At 49.6% G+C, this 21,562-nt stretch overlaps 1 protein-coding gene across 8 annotated transcripts in view; it reads left to right on the top strand.

Moving 5' to 3' along the window:
* CNOT2 (CCR4-NOT transcription complex subunit 2) overlaps window positions 1–21,562 on the top strand; it is a 119,644-nt gene that overhangs the window by 53,723 nt on the left and 44,359 nt on the right. For 6 of the 8 annotated variants that reach the window (XM_007666308.3, XM_007666304.2, XM_007666307.3 and 3 more), the window contains one exon: window positions 6,186–6,308. The exons of 1 other annotated variant lie outside the window; for it this stretch is intronic. In XM_007666308.3, the coding sequence (XP_007664498.1) occupies window positions 6,198–6,308 (111 nt within the window). In that variant the 5' untranslated portion in view covers window positions 6,186–6,197. Of the gene's footprint in view, window positions 1–6,185; window positions 6,309–21,562 lie in introns of those variants that run through there. One more of the 8 variants, XM_029078597.1, reaches the window with a different exon arrangement.

The following is a 21,562-nucleotide window of genomic DNA, read 5'->3' on the forward strand; positions in this document are numbered from 1 at the left end:
AAGGTCCAGGAGAATGTGGGCAAGGGGTTCCATCAGAAAAATAACTTCAGAACTCAATTATGGTAGCATGAAATTTTCGGACCGAGTAATACCCAGAGCTAGCTAACTGTAGCTGAATCTGTTGCAATCTCTCTGCGTTTTCTTTCACGCTAGTAAATGCTCATTTGAATGGATATTAGCTTAAACCTCTTCCCTACCAAATTCAGACATTGAAGTCCACTGAACGGGTATTCTACCTGAGATTTTTCCAGAGGCTGGAACGAAAGAGATGACAATATAAAGTTCCGAGGCATTTCCTCAAAGGAAAATAACTTGCATACGCCGTAATTTGATAGTTTAGGCTAAGAAAGCATTTAGATGGAATTTCTGGGCGCTCCGTTTCAGTCATGTTTCGGTTCGGTTCTTGGGGATACTTCGACCGACGATATTTAGTTAACCGGCCTTGTACTTGCAGGCTTCTTTAAGCGCTCTAATTTCCTAGGGAGTGTGGTGGTCATTTGAATGACGTCATTGAAATCTCCCCGGGCTAACCTTTTATAGTTGAATTCTGCATGATGCTTACATTTTCTACCGGGTAGACGAGCGAAGCATTCCACAGGAAAGACATTTTTAAATCCTATTTGGAGCATGGTCGTAAAGTCCGTTAGCGCAGGGCTCCCCTTAATGGTAAAGACGTGACTCCCTCGCTTGAGCAGGGATGGAACCGTACAGAAGTGAGCTTCAAGAGGAACCCAGAAGTCAAAAGGGAAAATGAGAGGTCACTAAATCACTTGAACAAATGCTTTTCTTCCCAGTCCAAATTAAAACAACCGTTTTCTTATTCCACCGTTCTTAACGTACACTCTGCTTTATTGCAGAGAGATGAGGGAAAACTCTCCTTTACCAAATGTAAAAAACAAATGGAGCGCTCGAGCCTTCCCCCGCTTCAGGATGTATATAAAAGAAATCGTACTTTAGTAACATCTCCAAACTGAAGCCGGACACCAAAATAGCGATTGTGTTTACTCTCTCTCGTTCCGGTCTTCAGTTAGAAGACCGAGAGAAAGAAGCTTGGATTGGTGGCGTTCCGAATTGGGTTCCCGTTACCGAACTCTAATGTCGTTGAATTGACCGTGCGGTAGAACTGATCGTTTAAATTAATAGGCTGTGTAAACGCGCCTATTTTGAAATTTACGGAAGAAACGGTCTGCTTCTTGGTGACAGATGGTGGGATGGGGTGAGGGAGGGAGGAATCGATCTGCATGGGTTGGACTGGATTGGATGGCCTAGATTAAATTAAAAATTTGTACGGAAGGGGCAGGAATAAAATATAGCAATGCCCTCTGCAGAAGAGACTTTGGGATTGCAATAACATCTGCCCACTGCCTCTGAGTATGTGTGTACGTATGTGTACTCAGCCGCCTGTGTGCATCCCCTTCAGAGCCACTCTGGTGGCCAGTATTTTATCTTCGCGCGTCCCTGCTTACCGCCGCGGCCAGCGGCACCTCTGCCCGGCCTTGCAAGATTATAGGCAGGGCTTTAGGGGCCCGACGGTAAGAGGAGAAGTGGCCTCTGGCGGGGGGAAAGTGAGCAGGAACCCAAAGATGAAGGGAGAGGAAGAGCCCGAGAGGCAAATTTCCTCTGTTGCCCTTCTGACCCGCCGAAAGAGCTCGTCGTCCTGCTTGGATTTTAGTCTCCAGGGCCAAAGTTTTAGTCCCCTGAGAGAACCGCCGGGACGTACGCTATTAGTATACTGTATTCTTCATTGTGGGCAGAGAATGTCTGTTTATTGTTATACCGTACTCACCCGAATGCTTTATACAGTGCTCTGCACACCGTAAGCGCTCAGTAAATGTGACTGAATGAATGAGCGACCGTCATCCGTTCCTCAACCACCGTCCACGACTGGTGACTCGCCGGTCTCCTTCAGTCCATGCGTCTTGGCCTTTCCGCCAGAAGAACTTTGGCCCCTCTAGAATCTAGCTTGCCAACACCCCGTTAATGTCCCGGGCTTCGGTGTACCTTTCTGCATCCACTTGATTCATTCAGTCATATTTAGTGAGCGCTTACTGTGTGCAGAGCACTGTACTAAGCGCTTGGGAGAGTACAATACAGCAATAAACAGGGGACTTACAGTCTAGAGCGGGGGAGACAGACATTCCCGCATTACCGCAGCCTTCCTCTCTCTCCAGTGGACTCTCGCCCAAGCTGCCCCTAAAATAACTCCCTCGTGCCTCCACTGGCTTTCCTTTAACCCCGCTCTGTGTGTAGCTGAAGAGACGCGGGTGCCGACTGCTTCGGCCGGAAGTCAACTGAACGTCGGCAGACCTGGGAGGCAAGGTGGCCGTCGGTGACGGGCCCCGGCAGAGGAATTCAGCGGCGATAATGTAGGAATCGAACAGATAGATCCTAATTACGGTCAGTCCTAAAGTCCCGGAGGGCAAGGAATTTTTGCCTTCGCCGCATTCTCCCAAGCATTTAGGACAGGGCTCCGCGTCCGACGGGCATTCTATCAGTATTAATGATGGATCGATGAGTGATAGATCAACCAGTCGATCGGTGGTATTTATTGAGCGCACGCTGCGTGCAGAACAGTTAAGCGCTTGGGAGAGTACAGTACGGCAGAGTTGGCCGACGAGAGCCCTGCCCACAAAGGGCTTGCAGTCTGCTGCCATGGTGGTCATTGGTTCTTTGCAAAATGGCACATAGACATTGGCCAAGTAATAGCCTTTTCCCGAAGCAGCGTATTCCATTTCTTTGGGGAGAACAGGACCGTCGTAGCTTCAGTCGTTCTGGCGCCTGATCGGTGCTTTGGAAGAGAGTCAGTGAAAAAAATGCGTGAAAGGTAAATCACCGGGGACTTCCATAGATGAACTGAAGCCAGAAGAAGAAAAACGTTGATTTAGGCTCTCTGTGTTCGGGAGTTCATGCGGTACCCACGGCGAAAGGATCGGATCGAACGTTTTGCATTCAGGGTGCAGGGTGAGAGTACCAGTGAGCTCTGCAAAATGAGACGCCAGCTGTAATCAGAATGCAACTTTGAGGGGAGCTACGTATGTGTGGCTGTCTCTCGGTGTTCCGGGATGATGCTTCTGATGGTGAGAGTTTTATTCCGTGTGCAGATGGGGCATAGAAGGTGCTCGATGCTTCCTTATACAGCGTGTGGATGAACAAAGTAATCTCTGATGCCCGTGATACTCGATGCTCTTTTTGCTTTCCCTTTCTTTGGGTTGTGCTCTTCTAGAACCCTCTATTTTGAGTCACTCGATTTTTTAATTGATTTATGCGAAGACAGGGGTGCCCATTTTTCATTTGGAGCGGGGGGGGGTGAACTTGGAAGTAGAGCATTGAGAGGGAGGGGGAAGGAAAGAGGAGGTGAGGTGGGAGAGGGAGGAAGGAAGCTTCCTCCACCGCTCCTTTGGGATCCTTCCTGGGAAGTGCCCAGAGTTTGAGGCGGAGAGCCGCCAACTTGGCTCTGCCTCCAAGGGCCAGGATGAACCAGCTCAAAAATAATGATAGTAATAATAATAATAATAATAATGTATTTGTTCAGTGCTTACCAGGTGTCAGGCTGGGTATTTACGAGCAGATAGGATTGGACACAGTCTCTGTTCCCTGTGGGGCTCATGGTCTCAATCCCCATTTTACAGATGAGGTACCTGAGGCCCTGAGAAGTTAAATGACTTGCCCAAGGTCACACAGCAGACAAGCGGCGGGGCCAGGCAAACGAGGGCACGGTCAGAGATGTGCCTTCAGCGAGGCTTTGAAGGTGGGGCGGGCGCTCATCTGTGGAATGTGAAGGGGGAAGGAGTTCCAGGCCACAGGGAGGAGCGGGCGAGGGGTCTGTGGTGAGGTGGACCGGGTCCAGGCCCGGCAAGCTTCGTAGCCTGGGCCGTAGTAGGAAATCCGCAAGGAAAGGTTGGAGGGAGTGAGCTAATTAAGAGCTTTAAGGCTGCTAGCGAGGAGTTTCTGGTTGATGCCGAGGTGGATGGGCAACGACTGGAGGATTTTGAGGAGTGGGGAGACGTGAACTGAACGGTTTTTGAGAAGAACGACGCGGACAGCAGACTGAAGTAAGGACTGGCGTGAGGAGAGACGGTCGCCGGGGAGGTCAGCGAGGAGTCTTATGCAGTAGTCCAGGAGGGGTAGGATAAGTGCTTGAACGAGCGTAGTCTCAGTTTGCGTGCGAGAAATGGGCAGATTTTAAGCAACACTGGGAGAGAAAAGCTCAGTTATTTCCCCTTTCCTGTCTGAGAGACCCCCCCCCCCCCGTTCTCCCCACCTTGAAAGCCATATTAAAACCACATGTTCTCCGGGAGACCCTCCCTTCCAGAACCCTCGTTTCCCCTTCTCCCCCCACCCCACCTTCTGCGTCGCCTACGCACTTGGTTCCGTACCCTTTAAGTATTGTTGCCGAATTGTACTTTCCAAGCGCTTTGTACAGGGCCCTGCACCCGGTAAGCGTTCAGTAAATACAGTCGAATGAATGAAGTATTTGCTATTCACCCCATCCTCAGCCCCACAGCACTTGCGTACGCTCTCCCGATTTATTCTAACATCCGCCTCCCCCTCTAGACCGTGAGCTCTTTGTGGACGGGGAACGTGCCTGCCAACCCCGGCGAACCGTATTCTCCCAGGCACCTAGTATAGTGCCCCGGGGGGTAGTAGACGCTCAGTAAATACTCTCGGTCGACCGATTAGCTCAAAGAAATCAGCGCCGCAGCGAGCGCGGAGGTGTACCGAAAACAGAGACCGTACGAAATGGAACGACTTGCTGCCGACCTCAGAGGCGTCGTGCAGAAAGCCGGCTCCAAGAAACCGAGTGGCATTGCTTCCTGAGCTTAATTTAAATTTCCTCGCTTTTCGTGCTACGTTTTCGCCCGATGAAAGTCCATTACGTGCTTGACAATGGTGTTGCGGTGAGAATTAGTTCCCGATTACAGCCGGCTCGGCCAGGGTATGTTCGTCCAGGAACAGGAGCCTGTCTGGAGAGAGACTGTCATAGTATCAGACGAACCCCAGGGAGGGAAAGGTAGGGGAAATGTAGCCTTAAACATCATGAGTGCTGCAGCACCGGTTTCCCTATTGGTATTTGCGGAGCGCTTCCTATTTGCAGAGCACTGTACTGAGCGCTCGGGAGCGTACAGCCCAGTAGAATTAGCTGGCACGTTTCCTGCCCGTAACGAACAAGAATATAATCCCCGGATTTTAGGGAGAATGGAGTGTTTTTACAAAGGGATGCATCCTTGCAGAGTGTTCAGTGGTAATGGCTCGGCCAATATTAAAACCGGTTTGTGAGTCTTAGGTTTTCAGCTGGTTTAATTTTGAAGAGAAGGCCAACTAGTGACCTTTTAGATTGTGAGCTCCTCGAAGCCAGGAGCTCTGCTGCGTGACTCTCATCGTATTTTGCCCAGGATCCATATTAGTTCTCGGTGCATCGACACGTATTGTTAAATAATTAGGATGATGATGACCCAGGCTGGCTGCAGGCCGGAAATTTAATAAAATGGCAGCCGGTCCATGGAATGCATTATTTGCTTTTAAAATAAAAAAACACCAAAAACCTTGCAAATTAGTCTAGAAATCCATCTTTATTAGTATGACGAGATGAGGCAGTTTTCGAGTTCTAAATACCATGTGCAGGTAACTTATTTTCTGTCGATGGCATATCTGCGATATAACCTGAAGGAAAGCAAACCTTCTATTCAGATCTGCTGTGCTATTCTCCAAGGTGCTAAACTCTGGCACGACTGAAACTAATGACTTACTGAGAGTAAACACAATTACTTGAATTTAAAAACAAGAGCTCCAGGGACGGTCTCTGCTGACTTTTGTTATATTTTCCCAGGACCCGAGTAGTGGAGCGGAGCGCAGTGTGTTAAGGAATGATTCTGATGACTGTCAAAGTCTTCAAAGTCTGAACGAGATCATTTTTTAAAAACGGATGACATTTTTACAGTGGTCTTAGAATTTAGGCAAACGTCTTCCAGGGTAGTCTTGTAGAAGACCCGCAAAATCCGTGGCGAAGTGAGTTTCCAAAATATCACCGGGCCTTTTGTCAAAAAGAGGATCCTGGACCGACTGAGCCATTGATCCGATCTGGGACGACAGGCGCGTCCTGGTATCTGCGGTTTCGGATAACTGAGAGGAATGGATGTTTTTGCCAGAAAGACACACTGCCTTATAACCACCTCTTTGTCGTCTAGGTGACAAACAGTATGTTTGGTGCTTCAAGAAAGAAGTTTGTAGAGGGTGTCGACAGTGACTACCATGATGAAAACATGTACTACAGCCAGTCTTCGATGTTCCCACATCGGTCAGAAAAAGATGTAAGTTGGAGTCACCCCAGTGTGTGTCCGGTCTTGATTTTTCCCACAGCAGTATGTTGACTCAAAGACAGCAGTGTCAAGTGGGGTGTCCCCAAGACGGGTTATGTGCGTCTAGAAGACGGCGGGTGATCTGTGGCCAGTGTTTCTCCAGCTGGAGTAAGCGCTCAGTAAATACGATCGAATGAAATGGAGGAGTGTGGGCGCTTGAAGAAGACTTGTGGCCCACTTGGGCCCAGTGAAGGGAGATCTTTTTTGTTTTCTTTCTTTCTTTTTCAGTCTGAAATTTGCCCTACTCCCTTGTGTCCCCCAGTAAAACCCTCTTTGTTTCCCTTGGAGAAAGGATGGCTGAAGCAACGTCTATGTCCTTGGGGCGAAAGCCAATTCTGATTCTCCCCACAAACCCCGGGCAGGGGTTCCGTATGCGCAGAGGCTGCCCTCGGCAGCCGTGGTTCATCCCTTCCGTCGTATTTCATTCAGTCGTATTTATCGAGGGCTTACTCCGTCCCTCCAGTTAGATTTCCTGCTCAGAATGGGTCGCGTCTTGGGCTGCCCCTGCAGTGAGGGCCGTTAAAATGAAATTGTTCCAGTGGAAACTGATACATGTGGTAGTGTTAATAATATTAATAATAATCATTTAGGTATTTGTTAAGCGCTTACTATGTGCCAAGCACTGTTCTAAGTGCTGGGCACCAGTAGTAATAAATGTGATATTTGTGAAGCATTTTCTAAGCGCAGCGTGGCTTAGTGGAAAGAGCACGGGCTTGGGAGTCAGAGGTCATGGGTTCTAATCCCAGCTCCGCCACTTGTCTGCTGTGCAAGCCACTTAACTTGGTGCATCGGTGACCTCATCTGCAAAATGGGGATTAAGACCTTGAGCTCCCTGTGGGACAACCTAATTACCTTATATCCACCCCAGCGCTTAGAACAGTGCTTGGCACCTAGTAAAGTGCTTAACAGATACACCAACAATAATTTACTAGGCGCTAGGATGGATACGGGATGATCAGATCAGACCCAGGCCCAGGACTGCGCGGGGCTTGCTGTGTAAGGAGAAGCGAGAACAGGTATTTAATCCTCATTTTACGGATGAGAAGACGAGGCCCAGAGAAGTTAAAAGACTTGCCCCAAATCCCACAGCAGATAAGAGGCGGAGCAGGGGTTTGCATCAGGTCTCCTTAACTCCCATCCAGGGCTCTTTCCACTACGCTAAGCTGTAGTGGAAGTATTTGCCTATATCCAGCATCTACTATGTGCTAAGCAGTGGGCTGAATAGAAGATATTGGGACTCGGGGTCCCAGAATGCCTCGTAATCGCCCGAGGAAGTTCCCATTTTGATGAGAAGGGACGGGAGACCAGGTAAGGAGCCAGATTAGTTTTCTTTTCGGCCTGGCCCACCCAGCCCTTAGGGCGGATAATGTTTGGGACCTGCCCCCTGAGCCCAGTTCCTAAAGGGCTTTTTGATGAGTTTTCCAGCAAGAGGGCTAAAAGTTGTTAGCTTTGATTGTTCAAAGCCTTACCGAAAGGGCTTCTCCTCCTAGAAGCCTTCCCTGACTAAGCCCTCGTTTTCCTCTTCTCCCACCCTCTTCGGCATCGCCTTGGCATTTGGATCCGTGCTCTTTATTCACCCCTCCCTCAGCCCCACTGCTAACATTCATGATCTGTGAGCCCCTTGCTCAAAAAGGAGCCTTTGAAAAGCACAGCTCCCTCTCCCCCGGAAAACCAAAATAGGACTCGGTACGTGCCTAGAGCTTTGTTTTAGGGTTTGGGAGGCTGGGGACTAAGGTACTCAGTACAAGAAAATAAAGTGACGTGTTTCATCGAAGGAAAAATAATAATAATAATGAAAGTATTTGCTAAGCGCTGTGTGCCAAGCACTGTTGTAAGCGCCGGGGTAGGTACAGGGTAATGAGCACTCAATTCTATCGAGCGATCGGCGGACCACACGACAGTCGTTTAACCCAGCAACTTACGCTGTGGTAAAGCATCAGCAGGTTTGAGAAAGAGTTGGCTAATTCACGGCTGAGGGAAAGTTAAGGTGGTTAGGACCCGTGATTTGAAGGCAGAATGCTCTTCTGGGGAGAGCGGACATTTGAGCGTATAATTGTGTTTCTTCTGGACCTCTTAAGCTCTTAAGAGTTCAGAGACGATTGCACCATATTGGAAGTTCTGACTTGAATCAAATTTCGGCGAGCTGTCAGCATAACTTGCAAACCCAAGCCTTCCTTGGGGTTACCTTTAAAATAGGTGTCGGCAGCAGTAAGCTTGCGTTCAGAAATCTCATGTCTGTTTTTGTGGAAATCAAACAAGGGCGCACCTCAGATGTGGCATGGGAGTCTTTTTTTCCCCCCCTTTAAAATTCTAACATGTGAATTTACCCCTTTCTCCTGATATCCCTACTAGAGGGTAGAAATAATGGATTTTATTATTTATTATTTAATCCCCAATAAAATATTATAATCATTTATTATTTACTCCATGCTAAGAACTGGGGTAAATACAAGAAATAATTGGGTCATAAATGGGCCTTATCGCCCTTGAGGCTAATGATCTAAACAGGGATAGAAGGATACGGAGACCAGTGATAATGAATGATTTTAAGCGGTAAGGAATAAACACAATAGACCAAGCGAGCAGTGCTAAAATATGTGGAAAAACAGTCATCGTAGAGGTCAGTGTTCAGGGACCTCACTCTTCTGTTCAGTGTGTTCAGACTGCAGTAGACTTCCCAGCTTTCTAAATCAGTCTATCAGTGGTATTTATTAAGCGTTTAACGTGTGCAGTAAGTGCTTGGGAGAGTACAATAAAACAGAACGGGTAGACTTGTTCCCTTTCCACAGTGAGCTTACAATCTAGAGGACTGTAAATGGTAAAAATCCTTTCCCGATAGTTGCTGGAAGCTGGAAAGATTCTAACTCCAGGATTTAAGCAGAGTCCCATGGATTCCGGAGTCCCCGTGGCTTTCCCGAAGCCATTCCCTCTAATAGTAACTGTGGTATGCCAGCCACCGTATTAAGTGCTGGGGTAGATAGAAGCAGATCGGTTTGATCACACCCTGTGTCTCAACACGGGGCTCGCGGTCTTAACCCACGTTTTACAGATGAGGTAACTGAGGCCCAGGGAAGTGAAATGACTTGCCCAAGGTCACGCAGCCAAGTGGCGGAGCTGGGATTAGAACCCAGGTCCCTTTGGCTCCCAGGCCCGAGCTCTATCCACTAGAGTCACGTTCCATCTTCTGTTCTTTCAGGGTGGGTTGTTTCTCCCGTCTGGCTCTGCAGAAGCTGGGAAGTTGCTTAGGACAGCAGACCTATCCCCACGGACTCGGGTTCGTGTGCTGTGAGCCGTTTGTAATCTCCTTGAAGGCAGAGAGTGAGACTTCTTTTGTACGTTTCCCAAATAACCCCGCTCTTGGCCCAGTGGAAAGCAAAACCCCTTAGATTCGAGCCATGTGGTAGCCCAGAATCGTGGAAAAGTAGGTTTTTGGGAGCCTCTTTTCCTTCACATATGACCGGACAAATCCCTGTCATTTGTGATTTTTTTTGATGTTTGCTGACAGGAAACAACAATCAGAATGGGGTTGGTCCCCGGTTCTCTCCTTGGCACCCAAAGAGCATCCATTTCTGCTGGAATTCCCTAAATTTGGAATGGGACAAGTCTAGCCTGAGGACCCTTTCGTTGACTGTATTCTGGGGTGATCTGGACCAATCCAGTGAGCTCCAGAGAAGTCGTGAGAGGGGAGGGGAGCTCACCCCAGCCCCTCCTACCCCGAGACCTAGGGGAAGTCTAGGACTTAACGGCTTCCCGGTCTTCGCCGGGTTTGAAAGAAACGGAGGGAAAGGGATGCTCAAGGACAACCAGCTTAGCAGTGAAAACAAAATCCCTTATGTCACCCATGTTCAGTCAGCATTTGGCTCTGAAAACCGCTTTACAGAGTAGGCATCATTATACTGTATGATATGCATATGATCATTACACTCTATCTTTCAAATTAGGAAATGGTGGGGCTCATTCCCTACTCCTGGGTGGTTGATTCTATCCCCGTGATCTAAAAATTACATAGTTATAACCAAGTTTTTGTTCTATCCACTGCCGCAAGATGCAGTTTTAGGAAATCAAGACGCAATTCAGGAGTTCCTAGGATATAAACTCCCCTAAGGCAGGGACTCTATTTTTCCTCCACTGTAAATTCCTGTAAAGGCCTAGCATAGTCCCCTGCACAGTTTAGGTGCACAGTAAAAATTTGTCGATTATCATTAATCGGCAGCCGTACAGCTCATCTGTGGGGATTAAAAAAAAAAAAATAGGTTCTCTGCTTTTCTCACCCCCATCTTTGTTTGCGCAAAAATAATATTCAAAACAAAGGCGTCAGGGATAAGAGTTTTTAAAAGGGTGTCCAGACTTTATATAAAAAAAACCCTTCAACCCATCAGTTAATTGCATTTATTGAGCCTTACGTGTAATAATTACCCTATGTACTCACAGAATTGCTCATTTTTGCTTAATTTTCACGGCCCCCAAACAGGAGGGGGGCTCTTCTGTGAGAAATAGAGTCTAGCAAAAAGAGGAACAGGAGAAAAAGCGGGGAAGAAAGGAGGGGAGAAGAAAGAGTGAGAGGTTTCTTATTTCTAGGACACCCAACGAAGTGTGGTAACCCCACTTATTGAATCAGTCATTCAGTGAGTAGTATTACTGTGTGAAGAATACTGTACTGATCGCTTGGGAGGATTCAGCACGGAAGAGAGGGTTAGATGATCCCTGCCCTCAAGGAGCTTACAGTCTAGGGGGGGAGACAGACATTAAGATAAATTACACACAGGTTTATATCTGCAAGTGCTGGGAAGCCGGAGAGAGGGTGCGGATGAAAATGCATAAGGGGAACCAGGTGCGTAGAGGGCTTAGACGGGAAAGGGAGGCTTATTCGGGGAAGGCCTCTTAGGAGGGATGTGATTTTAGTAAGACTCGAAAGATGGAGAGAGAGCTGGTGTGTCAGCTGTGAAGAGGGAAGAGGAGTTCCAAACCAGAGAGAGGATGTGGGTAAGGGGCGGACCGTGAGAAAAGACAAGCCGGAGGGTACGGGGAGAAGCGTCCGTCGCACTGTAGCGGGAGAGCGGCGAGGTAAGGTGGGAGGGCGAGCCAGTGGTGTGCTTCGGAGCCGACGGTGAGAGGTTTCTGCTTGTTGTGGAGGTGGGTGGGCAACCACTGAAGGGTTTTTAGGAGCGGGGAGGTGTGGACTGAACGGTTTTTCAGAAAAATGATCCACGCAGGACCCTTTCCCCTCATCCCACCGTGGTCTGGATGCGTGTGTGGGAAAAGAATCCTTTGCAGTTTGACCTTGGCACGTGCCCTTATCGTGGCTTTAAAAAAAACAAAACACAAAAACCCAAGCTTTTATATCCCCCTCAAAAATGGGCAAGGGAGGGGGGTGGCTTGGGGGGGGCAATTTTACGTGCAAATATGGCAACTAAAAATAACAGCATGGTATTTGCAAAGCGCCTACCATGTGCCAGGCACTGTACTAAGCACCGGGGTAGATACAAAACTCATCAGGTTGGGCACAGCCCATGCCCCGCATGGGGCTCACAGTCTTAATTCCCATTTTACAGATGAGGTAACTGAGGCCCAGAGAAGTGAAGCGACACAGCAGACAAGCGGCAGAGCTGGGTCCTTCTGAGTCCAGGCCGGTGCTCTATCCACTAGGCCATGCCGCTTCTCTGCCAAAAATGGAGGTCTTCTACATAGCCCTGAGTTCATTCCTCCTCTCCAGTCTCATTACTCTCACTGTTTCACAGGTAGCACCTTCCCTAGTCAGTCAGTCAGTGGTATGTATCAGGCGCTTACTGCGCGCCGAACGCCACTGACGGCTTGGGAGAGCACCGTAGGGGTAAGCAGACACGGACCTTTCCCCCAGGAGTTAACTCCCCTTTCCCTAAAAACTCCAAGACGCTCACTTTTCCAAATCCTCTTTGCCTAATAGGGCCCGTTACTTTCCTTTGGAGCAGCTCCGTGGTTCCATTTAAATTGTTGCCCTGATGAAAAGCATTGAAAGTGAGTGTGTCTTGAAAATATCCTGTAGGTCATTTTCAACCGAAGAGACTCCTAACCTAGCCCGGGTGCGTTGTTCGAATCCCGGCTCCGCCACTTGTCAGCTGGGTGACCTTGGGCAAGTCACTTAATGTGCCTCGGTTACCTCATCTGTAAAATGGGGATGAAGATTGTGAGCCCCCCCCCGTGTGGGACAACCTAATTCCCTTGTATCTACCCCAGCGCCTAGAACAGGGCCTGGCACATAGTAAGCGCTTAACAAATAGCAGCATTATCATTGTTTATTGTGGAGCATGGCCTAGTCAAGCGCGTAGTACGGCGATGCGCTTAGAGGACGCGCTTCGGCACGGTCCCGGCGAGAGTAAGCCACAGGCGTCGTCAGAAGCCGCCGTGCCTCTCTTAAGGGGAAGAAGCAGGGCTGTTGCGTGAGCGGTTTTGATTATAACCTCACTCTGACGAGCGAAGCGAGGTCCACCGTCCCATCTCCCTCTCCAAGCCGTCACGTTTCGGTCACCGTGCCTTTCAGTGTGAATCCGGAGGCCTCTTTTACTACCGTTCACCCTCTCCGAGTTGTTTCCCCCTCTCCCCTTTGCTGCCGCCCTCCCTGTTCCGGATTATCCGGCCCTGTCCGGGGACTGCGGAGCTGAGCCGGGCGGGATTGCGGCTGCTGGAGGGGGAGGGAGCGCCAGGCTGTGCGTTCGTCTGGATGTGTGGCCCCGCCCCCGCGCGTACGCTAAATAAAATACCGCAGGAGGAAGTCATCCCAGCATTGGGCTGGAGCCCCCCACTTCCCGACTTGGGGGTTCACGCACGAACCGCAGAATAGCAGAGCTCCCATCTTCCTGTCGCCACGTTGACAGAAAACAGCACGGCCCAGGGGCAAGAGCACGGGCTTGGCAGTCCGTGGGTCCCAGTCCCGCCTCCGCCACCCGTCCACCGCGCGACCTGGGGCAAGTCGCTTCACTTCTCCGTGCCTCAGTTGCCTCATCTCTAAAATGGGGATTGAGACTATGCATGAGCCCCATGTGGGACGGGGACCGTGTCCAAGCTGATTACCCTGTATCTATCCCAGCGCTTGAAACAATGCTTGGCACGTAGCAAGAGCTTAATAAATACCAGAATTATTAATTATTATTATGTCGTGTGGTTTGAACTGTGTTCTCCCCGAGCATTGGTAACATATGGTTCAAGGATGATTTACTGTAATAATAATTATGGTATTTAAGTGCTTAATATGTGCCAAACACTGTACTAAGCACTGGGATAGATATAAGGCAGTCAAATTGAGCAAAGTCTCTGTTCCACATGGAGCTCACGGTCTTAATCCCCCCTTTTAAAGATGAGGGAACTGAGGCACGGAGAAGTGAGATGACTTGCCCGAGGTCACGGAGCCGCGAGTGGCGGAGCCAGGATTAGAACCCAGATCGTTCGGACCCCCGGGTCCCGTGCTCTGTCCACCAGACGGTTGATTATGCTATTGGAAGATGTAGTTATTGTCATGTCTGCCGTGGGCTGTACAAGCCCAGTGCAATCAGTTCTGCCCCAACACTTATTTTCAAAATTTCTTTTGGACAGGGCACATTTAGAGAATCGGGGAACCAACATTATTATTATTGTTATCATTGTTCCGTCACGATGAACCCCAGACTCAGGTGCATATCTTGAAACTCTGTTGCTTCCCCTACTTGTAATTCATTTGAGTTTGTCTCCTGGGCGAGGTTGTCCCTCCAAAGAGTCAGCACTCGGTAAAGCACGACGGATTGATCGTGAACGTGTCTGGACCTGGCATGCCACGGTGTCCGAGAAACTGTGTGCCTCTACAGGAGATTCAAAATGCACCGCGCTGTCCTCCGCCCAAAGTAAGCGCTCGGTAAATACAACCGATGGAGTATTACAGCACCAGCTTGTTAATTGTTAAAAGCTTTTGCAAGAGCGCCACTGTCCCCTCACTTTATAGGAAGACTGGGTGGAATGTATTGCAGGGATTGAATCCAATCTGTTTATAGTGTATCTATCCCAGTGCTAAGTACAGTGCTTGGCATATGAGTGCTTAGCCGACTGCACAGTTAGCATGGTTCGTATGTCACGATATTCAGTTGCAAGTTGGAGAATTCTCACCATTCAACTGTGCACATAGCAGGCGCTCAGTAAATACCACTGGTTGATTGAGAACTATGAACCTAAACCATGATGGGAGAAGCTGTTGTAAATTCTTCTGGGGCAAAGATGCGATAACAAGTCCTGGTCCCGCAAATCAGCCACTTGGTTGTTCTTAGTATTCATTCATTCATTCATTCAATCGTATTTATTGAGCGCTTACCGCGGGCAGAGCACTGAGCTAAGCGTTTGGAAAGTACAATTCAGCAACAAATAGAGACAGTCTCAGCCCACAGTCCACAGGCTCACAGTCCAGAAGCGGGGAGACAGACGTCAAAACGAGTAAACAAGGAAGCGGAGGCCTTTCAGAAATGCGCAGTTATCGGTCGGGTAGGGGAGCAGAGACGAGTCAAATCGGCAAACTGAAATAGATCAGAGAGACCGATCGTAAAGCCTGTGATCTGCCCGGTAATTGGAGTGGCTCCTCAAAACAGTGAGGAGTGGGAACTGGTTATATACTGGTCTCGGTGAATCGCTACACTGTAACCGGGAGATTTTTTTGATCCCTTAACAGTAGATTATTGTTCACTGATGTGCTTGATTAAGGCCCATTTTGGCATAATAGGCCTCAGCAATCTCTCACTGATGGAAATAACCCTGAAGGACAATTTATGAGTTTTTTTGTAGCTTGACACGTGGCTTCTTGGGGGAGACGTTGCTTCAGGCTTCTCAGTTGGTCTCCTTTCAACACCAATAACTTTGCTTCCCGTCCCACATTTCTTCTTCCAGTCAGTCAGTGAATATCGGTGCAGAGCACCGAACTGAACGCTTGAGAGATGGAGTTAGGCGACCTGCTCTCTGGCCCGAGGATAGTACAATCACGGGGCCAGGCCTGAAAATGATTTACAGTTAGGAAGAAGCAGTGGGGTATAAAGCAATGTAAATAAGCTTACAGGCAGGGTTTGATCACCCTGTGATTGCGAGGCGAAAGTGCTAAAGTGGCAGGTGGGAGAAATAGTGACCCCCTTGGGCCTGGAACTCCCTCCCCATTCACCCCCAAACGTCCACCACTGTTCCCACCTGAAATCACATCCCTCTTAAATTCACATCTCCTCCTTGAGGCCTTCCCCGACTAAGCCCTTTCTCTCCCCTCTGCGTCAATTCTGCGTTTGTCTGTGTTCCCCATGAGCATTTTGCCACTCACCCCAGCCCCACAGCACTCGGCTACCCGATGGCAGTAATTATTATTATGGTATTCGGTAAGCGTTTACCACGTGCCAGGCACTGTTCAGAGCACTGGGGTACATACAGGGTTAATCAGGTTGTCCCACGTGGGGCTCGCAGTCTTATTCCCATTTTCCAGATGAGGTAGCTGAGGCACTGAGGAGTTAAATGGCTCGCCTGAGGTCACACAGCCGACACGGGGCGGAGCAGGGATTAGAACCCGGGTCCTCAGACTCCCAAGCCACTAAGCCACGCTGCTTCTCATTTACACATCCTTTTACTTTACTACTTTTCCTGTCCATAATTTTAATGTCTGTCTCCCCGTGGACTGTAAACTTCTGCGGGCGGGGATTGTGTCCACCAACTTTTTTCGAAAAACCTTGTATTTGTTAAGCACTTACTCTGTGCCGGGCACAGTTCTGAGCCCGGGGTAGATACCAGATAGTTTGGACACAGTCCCTGTCCCACATGGGTCTCTCGACCATAATCCCCATTTTATAGACAAGGTAACTGAGGAACAGAGAAGGGAAGTGACTTGTCCAAGGTCATCCAGCAGACGAGGAGCGGAGCCGGGCTTAGAACCCAGGTCCTTCTGCCTCCCGGACCCGTTTTCTATCTACTAGGCCATAGCTGCTTCTCTGCCAATTCTGTGATATCGGATTTTCCCAAGCTCTTAGTACAGTGCTCTGCGCAGGCAGTACCATTGATTAGTTGCTTGATCGATGTGATTTTAGTAGGGTCGATTGGGGAATCTGCCCGATATGAATCGGGAGGGGCTTCCGGGCAGAGGGGAAGATGTGGACGCGATCTTTCCCTCTAGACTGTATCGTGTCTGCCAACCCTTTTTTATTCTGCTACTCCGAGCGCTTAGTACAGTGCTCTATCCAGAGTAAGTGCTCAATAAATGCCATTAATGATGATGGTGATGAGGGGATGAAAGAGACGAGAACAAAGTACAGAGAAGAAGGTTGGCTGGAGAGGAATGGAGTAGACGGAGCTGCCGTATAGAGGGAGAGGGGGGAGGATGAAGGGAGGCGAGAAAGAACTGAGCGAGTACCTTAGGGGCAATAGTTTGGAGCGTCAGCCGGATGCTCAGAGGAATGGGTGACGATTAGACGCTCGGGAGGAGTAGGGAGACGTGTGCCCAGTGGTCAGGCAGCGGCGTTAAAATCTCGGTCGAGAAGGCCGCCAAGAGGTCAAGGGGGGGGTTAGGATGGAGTAACGTCGGTTCGATTCTGCAAGAAGGTCACTGCTGATCTTGGCGAGGGCAGCGCCAGGAGAGTCAAAGGAGCAGAGCCGTCTCGTAGAGGGTTTAGGTGAGAGTTGGAGAAGTGGAGGCAATGAGCAACCAAGTCCCGCTGGGGGATTTTGGGCAGGAACCAGAGGATGGAGAGAGAGCGATAAGCGGATGGTGCAGTGGGGGGAAGAGGTTTTCATCTGGACCCCATGTGGGCCGGGAACCTGTCCATCCACTGTCTTGCATTGTACTCTCCCAAGCGCCTATGACAGTGCTGTGCGAGCTGAAAGTGCTCAGAAAATGCCGCTGATGGGTTGAGGAAGGTTTGGGGTGTATTTGAAAGCAGAGGGGAAGGAGGCATCAGAGAGCGGATTGGTGGTCAGAGAGAGGAGCAGAGTGGGTGCAAGGGTTTTTTAATTAAATAATAATAATAATTACGGTATTACTTAAGCGCTGACGATGTGCCAAACACTGTTCTAAACGCCGGGGTAGATGCAAGGTAATCAAGTTGGACACAGTCCCTGTCCCCCATGGGGCTCACAGTCTCAATCCCCATTTTACAGATGAGGTAACTGAGGCCCAGAGAAGTGAAGTGATTTGCCCAAGGTCACACAGCAGACAAGTGGCAGAGCCGGATTTAGAACCCATGACCTCTGACTCCCAAGCCCGTGCTACTGCCACTAGGCTATGCTGCTTCTCGTAAATGGGAAGGGTGGGGTGGAAGAATCAGGTGAAGGAGTTAGATCCTTGGCTTTGTCTTCCAAAACTATATTTAGGAGGTTTGAAGACATTTAGGAGATTCCGTCTCGACTGTACGCCTCTTGTGGGCAGGGAACGTGTCCACCAACTGTCCCTCTGCCAAGCACTTAGTACAGTGCTCTGTACACAGTAAGCGCTCAAGAAATAGGGTTGATTGATATTTTTATTTGTTCTTCTCTTGGGTGTGTCCTTTAGTCTCTTGGGATTACAACGCTCGGTTTGAGAGCCCCCGGCAAACATTTGCATCACGTGGCCAGCGGTTGGAGCGGCAAGTTGAGGTTTTCTCACCCTTCCCCAATTCCCCGCCCCCTCCGCCCCACCCCACACTCGTCAGGCGGTTTGAAGGGGCTCCGGCACAACCTTGCCACTTTTCTTTGCCTCTTCTTCCTCTTCCGTTTGCCCCTTTTCCCAGTCCGTGCGACTGGGATGCCAGGATTTCACAACCACTCAGTCGGGCAGAGCACCCGTCGTCTGAACTGCCCTTGGCATCGCCGGCTCGTCCGGAGGGACTTTCCATTCCAGTTCCTCTTCCGTTGGCACCTCCACTCCCCCATCACTGCACGTTTCCGCCTCGGGTGGGGCAGACGGTGACTCTCAAGAGCACGACGACTTGCGGGGAGAAGCCCGAGCCCCGTCTGGCAAAGCACTGCCCAACCCATCTCATTCCCTCGGGCCTCTCCACGGTCAGGCCTTCGACCGCTGTTCGTTCGTCGATCCACTCGTATTTATCGGGCTCTAACCGTGTGCAGAGCACTGTGCCGAGCGCTTGGGAGCGTAGAGTGCAACGGTAAACAGACGCATTCCCCGCCTCGAGGCTACTTGTAACAGTCGACAGAACCAGCTCCTCGCTGGGGAAAATGCTCTCTCCCCGGTTTCGTAGAGGGCACCGGGGAAATAATGTTGGTATGTGTTAAGCGCTTACCATGTGCAGAGCACTGTTCTAAGCGCTGGGGTAGATACAGGGTAATCAGGTTGCCCCACGGGAGGTTCACAGTCTTAATCCCCATTTTACAGATGAGGTCACTGAGGCGCCGAGAAGTTAAGTGACTTGCCCACAGTCACACAGTTGACAAGTGGCAGAACTGGGAAATGATACCAGAGGGAGTTTTTTTTTTTTTAATTGCCCTTGTGTGTTCTTCTGAACTGAGTTTGGCTCTGAGTTCCAAGATCGCTAGATTACTTCTTCTTGGGTTCACTCTGAGCCTCTATATCCAAAGTTTAGGGTTGGAGTGAGTGATCAAAAATGACCCCGAACGGCTTCCATTTTGCAGCAGATTGGTTAGAAAGTTATTGAGAAAAGGACCCGGGGCAAAGTCAAGGGATCAGGGTGAGGGGATTTTGTCTCTTTTGGTGATATCTAGGGTAGCTGGATGATAGATTTCTGGGGATGAATTCAGTGACTTTCTGTCGTAGAATCACTGTCATTCTGTTAATGAAAAAACATTTTTTACACAGACATAATTGAAGGATTCTTATTACGGTGAAAATTGTTGTACCCTAAAGAGCGGAAAATTACGGTAGTAAACAGTGATTATCAACTGCCAACTTTACAAATTTCTAGGCATTAACAAATGAGTTCAAGAGCTCCGTCAGTCTTTTGCAATCAGTCAGTCATATTTAATGAGCTCTTACTGGGTGCAGAACACTGTAGTAAGTGCTCTGGAGAGTACGGTATAACAGAGCTAGTAGGTACGTTCCCTGCCCACAACTTTTGCAGATTGTAATGTGATAGAGTGGAGAGCAGTAGCTCCAGAAGAGGAGACCAAAATAAACGGCACCTTTTGTGGCAGAAGCTACGGGGAGTGAGTCACAGGTGTGAGTAGAGTGCTCTATTCAGTTCCACAGTAGTGAGAGGGAAAGCAGGAGAATTCTGTTGTTCTCACCTGCTCCTTGCTGCTGCTGTCTTTTCCGTCGGATTTTTCGAGTGCTCACTGTGTGCAGAGCACTGAATGAAGTGCTTGGGAGAGTACAGGATAACAGTAAAGCAGACACATCCCCTGCCCACAGTGAGTTTACAGTCCAGAGGGGGGAGACAGACATTCATATAAATAAAATGACAGATATGAGTGTGCTGAGGGGCGGGAAGTGGGGATGAATAATGGGAGCAAGACAGGGTGACTCAGAAGGGAGTGGGAGAAGGGGAGAGGAGGGCTTAGTCGGGGAAGGTCTCTTGGAGGAGATGTGCTTCCAATAAGGATTTAAAAGGGGGGGGGGGGCGATACGAAGGCCAGAGGCAGGACGTGGGCGAGAGGTCAGTAGCGAGATAGGTGAGGTTGAGATACAGTGAGAAGGTTAGTATTAGAAGAGTGAAGTGTGCGAGCTGGGTTGTAAAAAGGGAGTAGTGAGGTAGGAGGGGGCAAGGTGATTGAGTGCTTTAAAGCTGCCGATTAAGGAGTTCCTGTTCGATTCAGAGCCAGATAGGCAGCCGCTGGAGGTTCTTGAGGTTTAGGGAAACGTGGACCGAACGTTTTTGTAGAAAAGTGATCCTCTTGACCGTAAGGATGAGTTGGCCTCGCCTAGATCTCTTTGGGTACCTGGGCGGGGCCCGGTGAAACTAGTAAGGGATGAGCGATTGCTTCAGCAATCTTGGTTTTACTGTCATTTCTCTCCTGGTTCTCATATCTCACCCTACCTCACCGGCAGCTCTGTTTGATTCTCTTCCACTGACTTCTCCTCCCCTCAGTGGTGCCGGAAGGGGTCAAGAGGGGAATTGGAGGAGAAGTGGAAGCAACGAGTGTAGACTACTCGCTGTGGGAGTTCGGAGAGGAATGATAGCAGGGAGATGGGGCGATGACTGGACGGGGTCGTGGGGTCTCTAGAGGGTTTTTTTAGGATAGGGGAGACACGGGCGTGCTTGAAAGCAGCAGCAGCGAGAGAGAGTCGTTGGAAAGCGCACTGTTTCAGGTTCCCTCTGAAAGGAGAGGGCAGTTGCCGTGAGAAGGTGAGCAGGGGTGGGGTCAGAGGTACAGGTGGAGGGGCTAGAATTTGAGAGGATGTGGGAGAACTCCTCTAAAGATACTAAAGATTGGGGCTGGAAGAGGAAGGGACTGTAGAGGAGCAGGGGAGATATCAGGGAGACAGCTTTTAATGGTCCCAGTTTTTCAGCGAAGTAGCTCCTCGTGGGCAGGGATCTTGTCCATCAACTGTTCTATCGAGCGCACGCAGTAAGCTTCAGTAAATTCCATTGATTGATTGAAGTGCATGGCTTGGTCTTTAGGGGCAATAGATGGGGAGGGGAGAAGGACGTGGAGTTTGAGGAGGGAGTTAGATCACAATTGACAACGCCACCGTGATCACCCATGCCTCCAAGGCCCTCGACCTTGGTGTTTTCCTTGCCGCTTCGCTCTCATTCAGTTTTGACATTCAGCCTGTTGCTAATTCCTGTCAGTTTTTCCTCCACGACGTTCCCCAGATCTGCCCCTTTTGCTCCATCCAGATGGTCACCACCCCGGTCCTTGACCTTCCCTTATCCAGTCTCGACTTCTGAATCAGCCTCCTCCTCTCAGGGCTCTGGGCCTCTAATCTCTCCATGCTTCACTCCGTTGCATAGATCACAGATTATAAGACATCACTTTACGTACATCTCCCCACTCCCCCCAGAATCTTCAGTGATTATCCGTTCGTCTCCACATCAAGCAGAAGCTGGTGATCTCTGGGTTTAAGCTGGTGATCTCTGGGCTGGCTTAAACCATCGGCTCTCTCCCTCTTCTCCGCTTCCCTCCCCCGGCGCGGACTCTCCCAGTTCCGACCCCTTGCTCGCCGCCTTCCTCCTTGCCTGGAACATCCTTCCCCTCCGAATCATCCAGAACAGAACTCTCCCCATCTTCCAAAACCTTCTGAAAACCAAGCTCTTCCAGGAGGCTTTCCCCATTTAGTTTTTCTTCTCTCCAGGGCACAC

This window comes from Ornithorhynchus anatinus, chromosome 14 (assembly GCF_004115215.2).
Source record: "Ornithorhynchus anatinus isolate Pmale09 chromosome 14, mOrnAna1.pri.v4, whole genome shotgun sequence".
NCBI lineage: Eukaryota > Metazoa > Chordata > Mammalia > Monotremata > Ornithorhynchidae > Ornithorhynchus > Ornithorhynchus anatinus.